Genomic DNA, 10,774 nt, shown 5'->3' on the forward strand with positions numbered 1-10,774 from the left:
ACTGAAAGTGTTAAAGAAGTTAAAATTTAAAATATGAAATATACATAAACATGAATTTAGAAATAAATTTGACAAAAAAAGAAAGTTCAATAAAAAATTTAAGAACTTTCACTCCAAAAAATTTTTTTTAATCAGTCATTTACAAGAAAGGAGAAAGTCCCTAAGAGCGGCCGCAGGCCGCCAAGCAGAAAAACTTTAAACTCTCTGATTTATAGGGAGTCAAAATTTTACATTTTAGCCAAACATGAGTTTTTTCTCATCCATGTAACTTATTATTCTTCTTAGTAAAATGTGTCCCAAATAGTTTAGATAGCTATTTCTTCAATCTTTCGAAAAAAAAATTTTTGAAATTTTTTTTCTAACTCAGAGAGTTCTGTACCGATCTTGTGTCTGAATTACTATACAATAGCACTAACCTTGGTGCAAATTTCATCCCGATCGGAAGACATCGATTTCAAAAGTTGGTTCACTTCACATGAAATCCCCCATATATAAAAAATAATATATATCTGTTTATTTGTTTGTTTGTTTGTCTCCCATAGGAACCTAAACGATTGGACCAATCCCCTTGCAATTTTTACTGTATATTTGCCTATTTCTGAAATTAACAATAGGCTACTTCTTATTTTTAAATTTCAAGTGACGTGTAAATAATTCTTACAGAATATATGGTGAACTATAATTGTAAAAGCTGCAAAACATTGATTGAATAAATGGGCGTTGCAAACATTCATAGAAAGGAAATAGTTTTTTTTCGAATATCTTCAAAACTATAATTGTAAGAGTCTTCAAACTGTATACGAATCAATTTCTTATCACTGCATGAAGTTTAACCAAAAGTGTGAGGGATCAGAAAATTGGTAGAGTCACCTCCCATACTAAGTAAATAGGGTGGCATGTCACAGTGTCCATTGACATAATGTCCATGGACATTATGTCACTCCAAAAGATGACATTATGTCCATGGACATTATGTCATTTTGGTAGTGTCATAAAGTCCATGTGTAAAGTGTCGTAAAGTCCACGGACATAATGACACTTTTGGAGTGACATAATGTCCATGATATTTAAAAAATAATTTAAGTATTTATGTTTTAATTTAACTTCTATCGAATTTACCGTTGTAAATTTAAAGTAGTAATACGACGATAGCTGCGATTTTTATTTATCTGTTATCTGAATTTTGTGGAGTTCAGACGTCACAAATTTAAAGTTTAAAAAAGTAAAAGTGTTAAAGTGTTAAAATGGGTAATGTAAAATATAAATATGAATTTAGGAATAAATTTGACAAAAAAAAGAAAGTTCAATAAAAAATTTAAAAACTTTCACTTCAAAAAAATACTTTTTAATAATTTATTTACAAGAAAGGCTTTATTTAGCGAAGCCGCCACGCATAAAAACTTTATTTACAAAGACAAGTTTCTTCCACTCAGTAGCATGGCGAGCAACTATTCGGTATCGCCAAAAAAGGTATTTCTTATTGGCGGCCTGCGGCCGCTTTTAGGGGCTTTCTCCTCCATGGAACGCGGCAGGCGGCTTCGCTACATGAAGTTTTCTAATATATGAAAATATAAACTGCTACTAGGATCAAAAATTTTATAAAAATTTGTTTTTCTAAACAAAATTTGGACATTATGACACTTTCAAAAGTGTCATAATATCCATAAGCAAAGTGACATAGTGTCCATGGACATTATGACACTACCGAAATGACATAATGTCCATGGACATAATGTCACTTTATGGGGTGTCATAATGTCCATGGACATTATGTCACTCCAAAAGATGACATTATGTCCATGGACATTATATCATTTTGGTAGTGTCATAATGTCCATGTGTAAAGTGTCGTAAAGTCCATGGACATAATGACACTTTTGGAGTGACATAATGTCCATGATATTTAAAAAATAATTTAAGTATTTATGTTTTAATTTAACTTCTATCGAATTTACCGTTGTAAATTTAAAGTAGTAATAAGACGATAGCTGCGATCTTTAGTTATCAGTTATCTCAATTTTGTGGAGTTCAGACGTCACAAAGTTTAAAAAAGTAAAAGTGTTAAAGAAGTTAAAATGGGTAATGTAAAATATAAATATGAATTTAGGAATGAATTTGACAAAAAAAAACAAAGTTCTATCAAAAATGTCCATGGACATTATGTCAATGGACACTGTGACATGCCACCGTTCTTTTAAATCAACTCAGAAACAGATTTTGATGCGATTGATGTTAGACTAATATTTTTTGTCATTACAAATACCAGCCCAAACGCATATTACCCACTCCACTATGGTGGTGTAGTTTATAACAATATGATTCCCCTTTTCAGCCTAATAATTCAAATAAAACTCTTTTATTTATTTTTTTTTTTCAATACTCATTAACACAGTGTTGTAATATTTATTATGATTATTTTTTTCTTAAGACATTTAAATGCAAAAATGCCTTAAAATTGCAACACATTTTCATTAGATTTTATTATAATAATAAATGCCTTAAATTTACTTAATACGTTAATAATTTTACACATTAATTAAAAAACAATAAACTTATGAATATTATTTGTTTTGAGGGTTTTAAAGTTTATAAAAATTTGTCTATATTTTTTAGCTTATAATGATAATTTAAACTAATTTTAATTTAAAGATTTTTTTATAAATATTTAGAAACAACAATTTTATTTATTATGTTTATGAAAGAGAAATATATTGCACAATTTCGTTTTAATATTAAAGAACTTACAGTAATTATTTTATTTGATTTAAAATTTAAGTTACTAAAGTTATTTTTCTTTTTTATTTTAATTTTAATAGAAAATTGACACATTGAATGAAGAGATAAAGAGTTTTTTTTTACAAAAAATTAAATTGAGAGGAATTAAAATTTACATTATTTTATTGTTTAGTGAGGTTAACTATTGTGTATTTGAGAGGGTTTTGGGGGTTTTTAGTTTATTAAATACATACTAATATTTAAGCTAAAACTTAAAATTATATTTTGAAACGTTTTTTTTTTTTGTTTTTCTATACAAATTTTATATTGTTATTGAAGAAATATATATTTTAGTGCATTTAAAGTGAATTTTTTCAATTTTTATTTTAATTTTTTTTTTGAATTTTTTTTTGGTTTTAGAAAAACATTTTTAAAAGAAAATTTGAAAAATTTTACTTTTAAGTTCACTAATTTTCAAATTTGCTTTTCTTTAATGTTTTAATCTGAGGAACTTTTTATACCATACACTTTTTTTGTTGCATAAACAAAAATTTTAAAAAAATATTACAAGTTTTAAATTATAATAAGAGAGAAGTTATTTAACGATTAATTTATAAGTTTAATTTTATTTACAGGGGTTTTTGGGTTTTAATTTTATATTTAATGAGGTATTTTTAGGATTTACTTAGACTTTATTTTTAATTTATTTACAAGGTTTTTTTTTGGTTTTTTTTTATAAAAAAAATTTCTTACAAAAAATTTTATTTTATAAATATTTTTTCTTTGTAATTTCGGGAGTTTATTTTTTTTTAATTTAAGATAAATTCTTTATGATTTCATAGGGCTGGAACTTTGAAAATTTCCAGCCCTTTTTATTTGTGGTTTGTTTTCATTATTAAGAGGTATTGGAGGTATTTGGTTTGTATAAGTATTTCTTTGCCTGTTTTAATATTTTCAATATTTTTGTTTTTAATATTATTTTGAACTAAAATAATAAATATTTTTTATTAAATTATAAATAAAGTTTGAAACAATTAATATTTAATAACGAAATTTAAAACAATTTCTGAAATTAGTGCTGGTTTACACACACAATTTTACTTGAGCAAGTCTTGAGTTAAAAGAAGAGAGAGGAAGAGGAAAATCTTAGCAATATCTCTCTTCTATAAACTCAAGACTTGCTTATGCAAACTTGACAAGTGTGAACCAGTAAATAGTTCCCAATAAGCATTTTTACAGGAATTCAAGCTGAAAGCAAGTGTAACTCAAGCCTTGAATTATAGTCCATCATTAGCATTCTCCAGTAAAAAGGAAACATAAATTCAAGCCATATGTTTTTTGTTTGAATAATATTTAATTCTCGCAAATATTTTTCAAGTTTAAAACATAATTACATAACCCAACAATATAATCAAGGGCTTGAATTTTTGGGGATTCCGTGCTTATTGTGAAATATTTCAGATTATAAAATTAACATTAATTTAAGGACTTATTCATGATCAATTTGTAAATTTTTCACTGGTTTATAAAACAAATTTTGTATGGAAATTTTGTTTTATAAACTTTTTTTAAAATTGAAAAATTAATATGAATAAGGGGGTTAGTCTTTATAAAGACCTCTAAATATAAAACAAACGTAATTTTTTTAAGAAAATAGTAGAGTTTTAAATAAAAATCTATTGGATATTGTAAAAATATCTTTGAAACTATGACAAAACGTATTTCAAATAAAAAATTTTAGATTTTGAGAAGAAAAATATTAACAAAAATTTGTTTTCAAAAATTGTATTAAAATAAAAATTTTTTTAATTAAATTAAAGAGATTTAAATAAAATTAAAATAATTAAACATAATTTGTCCATAAAACATGCAACTTATTTAAATTATTGATAAAAATCAAGATAATTTGAGGTTATGAAATTGAAATTGATATAAATTTAGTTCTAAATAAAACCCTTTCAAAATGAAACATTTAAGAATTTTTTTAAATAAAATAGAAAAATGTGTAATATTTCAAATTAAATCTATAAGAAATTTTTAAAATTTTGTATGAAACTTATGAAAATTGGAAAAAAAAAATTCAGGTTAAAAAAATTTCAAAAATTAACAAAATTTAAATTTCAAAAATTTCAAATAAAAAGTAAAGAAATTAGCCCAATTTGATTTTGAAATATAAAGACTTTCAAACTAAATTTAGCTTTTTACAATAAATCGTTATATAAACATGAAAAACTTGTCAAATGATTAAAAAAAATTTAAAAACAAGGATGGAATTTGAGGTTATAAAAATTATTTAAAATAAATTTTATATAAAACGCTTTAAGAACTAAAAATTTCTAAATTTATTTAAAAAATAACAGTATTTAAAGAATATTAATCAGGTTTAAGAGGAAATGGTAAAAAATTTTGAAATTTGTACCAAAAACTACAAAAAAATATTAAATTTGAGGTTATTGAAATAAAAAAAAAATTTAAGCTTTTAAAAAAAGGACAAACTTAAGATATTTTTTTCATATAGGTTAAGATTAATATGAAATTTTATAAATCTGAGAAATTTCCTTGAATTTCTCTTCCAAATTGTTAAAATGTTTAACAAAATGTAAGTAAAATCAAAAATTTTAGGTTATGTAAATTTCAAAAATTCACAAAATTTCAAATAAAAAGTCAAGAACTTTCAAACTAAATTTGATTTGTTTATAATAATAAAAAATCGTTATAAAATTTAGAAAAACGTACAAAAATCAAGAAATTCGAAATTGTTAAAAATGAACAAAATTTAAGTAAAATCAAACATTTTAGTTTATGAAAAATTCACAAAATTTAGTTTTCAAAAATTTCAAATAAAAAGTAAAGAATCTTGAGATGAAATGACTTATAGTAAAACGTTATAAAATTAAGAAAAATTAAAAAAAATCAAGAACTTTGAGATTTTGAAAATTATTTCATTTTTGTTTTATATAAAACGCTTTAGCAACTATAAAAATTTTAAAAAAATCAAGAACTTTGAGATTTTAAAAATTATTTAATTTTTGTTTTATATAAAACGCTTTAGCAACTAAATAATTCTGCAGTTTACTTAAGAAATAGTATTTGAAACATTATAAACAAAGTTAATGGGAAATTGCAAAAATTCCTTGAACAAATTTTAGAAATTCTGAGTGAAAAGTTCAAAAAACCAAAAATTTCAAATTAAAGGTTATGAATGTTAAAAATGGTTTTATATTTGAACCTCTCAAAAACCAAAAATTTTACACACAAAAAATCAAACAAAAATTTTTAAAATGTGCAAAAAGTAAAAGAAATTTCTAAAGAAAAGTTTTGAAAAAGTTAAACAAAAATTGTATTTGCAACAACTCAAAATAATATTGAAAATATAAAATAAATAAATTTATATAATGGGTTTAAAATTGAATTATAAACAATAACATAATTTCACAAAAATATTTAAAATTTTTATAAATTGAAATTTAAAAAAAAAAAAATAAGAAAGTTTGAAAAACAAATTTAACAATTTTAAAAAAATGAACCATTTTGAATATTTTTTAAGATTATATAAATTAAACAAAAAATTTATAAATTTTGAAAAACAAATTTAACAATTTTGAAAAAAAATCAAAATTTTGAAAAACAAATTTTACAATTTTGAAAAAAATTAACCATTTTGAATTTTTTTTAAGATTATATAAATTAAACAAAAAATTTCTAAATTTTGAAAAACAAATTTAACAATTTTGAAAAAAAAATTAAAAATTTTGAAATTTTTCTGCAAATTTTTGTTGATTTTAGAAATGTTAATAGAAATTTAAACTAATGTTTCACTACAACCTTAAAAAATAAACATTTTCTATAAGAAAATAAAACTTTACGCAAATTAGTAAAATAATTCAGTTTCCAATCTACAAAATCTTTAAAAAAAATTAAAATTTTCTTTTAACAAAATGTCAAGCAATTTACTAAAACTTCTATCGACAAAAAGTAAATAAAAAAACCAAAAAAATTTCAATTTCATTTCAATTTCAAATATATATTTTGTTTCACCACATAAAATGTAACTATAATAATAAATTCTCTATAAAAAAAAACTTAAAATATTTAATAAAAACAAACAAAGTTTTCATTACAAGCAAAAACAGTTATTATTTTTTAAAAAATTATAATAATAATAAAACTTAAAGTTAATTTTGATTTAGATTTTTTCACATTCCATAATAAAATAAACAGGTTTTTTTTTAGGTTTTAAAAAAAATTTCTTAAAGAATTTTTGATTTTTTAATAATGTAAAATATTTGATGATAATAGAACTACAATAACTAATTAATAATATTTGTATAATAATAATAATTAAAAATAAAAATAAACTAAATTTGTATTTAAAACTAATAATCAAGTCAATTTGTTTTTATATGTGCAATTTGAATTTAAGGTTAAGTTGGTTGGGTTTTAAATTTGTGTTTCATATATACAATTTAAGAATTATTTACAATTTGTTTGGCTTAACCTTAAAATGAAAATTTACAATCTTTGTTTAAAATATAAAATAAAAATAATTGATAAAATAAAATTGAAATTATAAATGAAAAAATAAAACTTAAAATTAAAAATATAGGTTGCCCTTTTTTTAAGAGAGCTAAATAGTTTTGGTTTGTTTGTACAATTGTAATAATTATGTGCAATTTGGTTTAAACTTACTTCGCTATATTGATAGTTAGAGAGATAGAGAGAGAGAGATAGAGAGTTGTACTTGGGAGTTGTTTTTGTGTGCGACAGTAATGAAGAGGGTTTGGTTTTCCTGTTTCAGTTGTTGGCAAAATTTTAAAAATTTTTTCGAAATCATAGAATCCATTTGATGGAGTTCAGGTTCATGTGCAAATTGTCTATATGTATATACATTCTTTGGACTAATTAAGCAAAATGTGACTAATTGATGAGCGATCATGATTCCCAAGGAATTCTAACAATTTACTCCATGTGCTGTTGTTGTTGTTGATGATGATGTTTCAAGACATTCAAGTGATGTTGTTGTTGCTGGCGCATATACATGCTGGCAGCATCATCTAATTCATCCAAATCCAAATCATCATGCATCATTAACATGTTGGGTTCAGGACTTTGGGCAGCCGAGGAAGGATTGGAGTGAGCGAAATCTTGTCTGGGTGAATGACGAACACTTAAATCCTCAGGTTCAGTTTGCACGGGCATATCAGTGGCCACATGCATGATTTGGGGAGGAGGTAGACGGAAAACACGTCTAATGTCGTTGGCTTTGCGATAACGCTGAGAGCAGGACTCATCAGTTTGGCTGCCACCATCTTCGGAGAGATCCAAAGGAGCATCTTCTTCCATTTGCGAGATGCCGGCATAATTCATGATCGAGTGACTCAGCATAGGTTTGCCAATTTCCATGGACTCCTCAGAGCCGTAGAAGGACTTTTGGTCACAATTCAAGATGCTGTAGTCATTGCTCATGGCTGGCGAGAGAGCTGGAGTAATGGGTGATTGTACACCACACTTGTGGTTCATCAAATGATGGCGACGTCTGAATTTCATGTGGCATTTCTCGCATTCGAAAGGCTTTTCGCCATTGTGCACCAACATATGGGATTTCAATTGGTTGGAGTCGCTGAATTTGCCTTCGCAAATCTCACAGGTGTAGGGACGTTCACCGGTGTGCACTCTCAAGTGGCGTCTGAGATTGGCCACTTGCACAAACTGGCGATCGCAGTGGGAGCAGTGATAGGGCTTCTCGCCGGTATGCAAGCGCATATGGGTCTTCAAATGATGATCACGGGTGAAACGTTTGTGGCATTCAGGGCACTCGAATGGCTTCTCACCAGTATGGGTGCGCTCATGATTTTGCAAGACATGTTTGTAGCCAAAGGAGCGGGAGCAAATTTTGCAGGTGAAACTTTTGTCACGGGAAGCTGAGCCATCTTTGTTGGCATTGTTGGCTGGACTGGAGACATCATGGGAAGAGGAGTTGGGTGAAGAGCCCGAGGAGGGTGGTGAAATGGGACCGGGTGTATTGTATAGATCGCTGACACTCATGGTGATTTCCATGCTGGGCGAAATTAAATCTTTTTTCACTGTCAATTTACGAGCTTTCTTAGCGGGCAATTCACCTTGTGTGGAGGCGGTGGGTGAGGTCATGCTGAGGCTGTGTTTGTTGGCTTGTGGGGTATTGATGTTGATGGGTGAGTGTGGTGAAGCGGGTGGTGAGTGGGGAGCAGCATTGGCCAAATTAATGCCAGCTGGATTACCGGCCGCCCAGGAACCAAACAAAGTTGCTGGATGGTGGGGGAATAATGTGGAAGCCAATGTGGACATGGGTAGTTGGGCCATAAAGGCAGCAGCGGCTTGGCGATTGGCAGCCATTAGTTGTGTGGGTGAGAGCATGCCAAAGGCTGAGGCGGCAGCAGCTTGTTGCAAACCGGGATACATGGCGTTATTGGTGGAGGTGTTGGCAGACATGGGTGGTGATAAAGACAAAGAACGATCAACTTCTTCGCGTTGTTGCATGCCAGCTAAAGCGGCGGCTAATGCTAAAAGTAAACAGAAAAGGAAATAAAAATTAGTAAATTTGCGGGAAAATATTTTTATCACAATTTAACAAAAAGAGTTTTAAAAAAATTATTTTTTTTTACTTTTTAAGTTAAAATAATGAATCAAAGTTTTTTTTTTAATTAAAAAGTTTTCAAACTCTACTTACTTCTTGTTTGTGCGTCTTGTAGCAAAGATATGGCCATATCTTTTCAATCTGTGTGTAGTTGGTTGTTTGTTATTTTTGAGATAATTTTCAAAATTCCGTGTAAAACACACGAAATTTTTGTTGCTTGTTTTAAATCCAAATGCTGTGTGTGAGGTTTTGATTAATCCTTAAGGTGGTTTTGTACTATATTTTGATTCACTTTTATAGTTTCCTTTGTTTTTTTTTTAAATTTGAGGTATGATTTTTTTGTTGTTTGTTACAAGAGGTATTTCACGTTTTGTTTACAAAAAAATTATTTTAATTTTCAATATTCTTTAAGACACTTTTTTTAATAATTCTTGCAATGAATGATGATGTCTTCTTGTTGAATTGTAAATTACAAATGATATGATATTTTTAAAAATCCTGGTAATTTATACACTTTTTTTAAAATAAATATCCTTTGGGTTTGCCGTAGTGTGCGGGTTGGTTTTGAGTGTGTGTTTAAGAGGTAAAAAATATCCTTTAATTTGTTTGGTTGTTGGGTATTTTCTTTCGTGAGTAAAAATTGTATAATTTTCTTTTTTTTTATATAAAAATAATTACGTTAAAAAACACTTTTTTTGAATATTCTTTTAAATTTAATGTTTTTTGTTGTTTAAACTTATTTCTATATAATTTTTTTGTTGTTGTAGTTGTTTTTGTTTGTTATGTATGTGAGTTTTGTTTTGTATTTTGTTAGATGTTCTCTGTTAAAGAAGCAAATCACAACTGATACTTTCACTCCAAAAGTGCATGGTTTATGTACTAGTGACGTTCTGTTGGCTCTTCATCACTCAGTTGTGGAAATTGTTGTTGTTTCCCATAAAAACAACCCTCATCATAAACAAAAAACAAACCCTTGTTTATGCATTATCACATAAACTTACTCTTTAACATACAGATACTCTTTCACATCTAAAAAAAACACACACACTCTTGCACTCTCCTAAAACATTTCCACTCTCTCTCTTGATTTGTTATACTGTTATTTTTCAAAGAAACAGGTAGTTTTTCTTTGGCGAGAATTTGTGTGTTCATTCGTTTCACTCATTTCTCTTGTTGTGTTCGTCTCGTGGTTGTTGTTGTTGCCTTGCTATCATCGTGTTGTCGTCTACCTACCCTTTTTTTGTTGTATTATGTAAATTTGGTTTGGTCGTCTGTTAAAGGTAGTTTTCTCATTTTTTGTTGTTGTTTAAGTCCTCGTTAATCTTAGCGGCTTTAGTATTACAAAAAACTAGAGTAGCCTGCTTTAATTTTTTTTATTACACTCATAAAAATCTTACACACACTCATACATGTTTTACAATTTTACATTCCTTTAGTAAAAGTCAT

General features: G+C 27.0%; 1 protein-coding gene across 1 annotated transcript; it reads right to left on the bottom strand.

The window, feature by feature from the left end:
* Positions 1-7,336: 7,336 nt before the first annotated feature.
* On the bottom strand, positions 7,337-10,079 carry Kr (Kruppel). The gene is made up of 2 exons (XM_065513977.1): positions 9,422-10,079; positions 7,337-9,254 (listed from the first exon to the last, which is right to left on the bottom strand). Exons 1-2 carry the CDS (start codon positions 9,456-9,458, stop codon positions 7,675-7,677), a joined length of 1,617 nt encoding a protein of 538 aa, XP_065370049.1. The 5' UTR covers positions 9,459-10,079; the 3' UTR covers positions 7,337-7,674.
* Between the last annotated feature and the right edge of the window lie 695 nt (positions 10,080-10,774).

The sequence above is a fragment of the Calliphora vicina genome, chromosome 5, assembly GCF_958450345.1.
Source record: "Calliphora vicina chromosome 5, idCalVici1.1, whole genome shotgun sequence".
NCBI classification, from domain to species: domain Eukaryota; kingdom Metazoa; phylum Arthropoda; class Insecta; order Diptera; family Calliphoridae; genus Calliphora; species Calliphora vicina.

Coding starts and splice junctions, on each gene's coding strand:
- Kr (XM_065513977.1), bottom strand. CDS start 9,458: ATGGCCATATCTTTGCTACAAGACGCACAAACAAGAA. Junction 9,255..9,421: donor ACAAGACGCACAAACAAGAA/GTAAGTAGAGTT, acceptor GTTTACTTTTAG/CATTAGCCGCCGCTTTAGCT.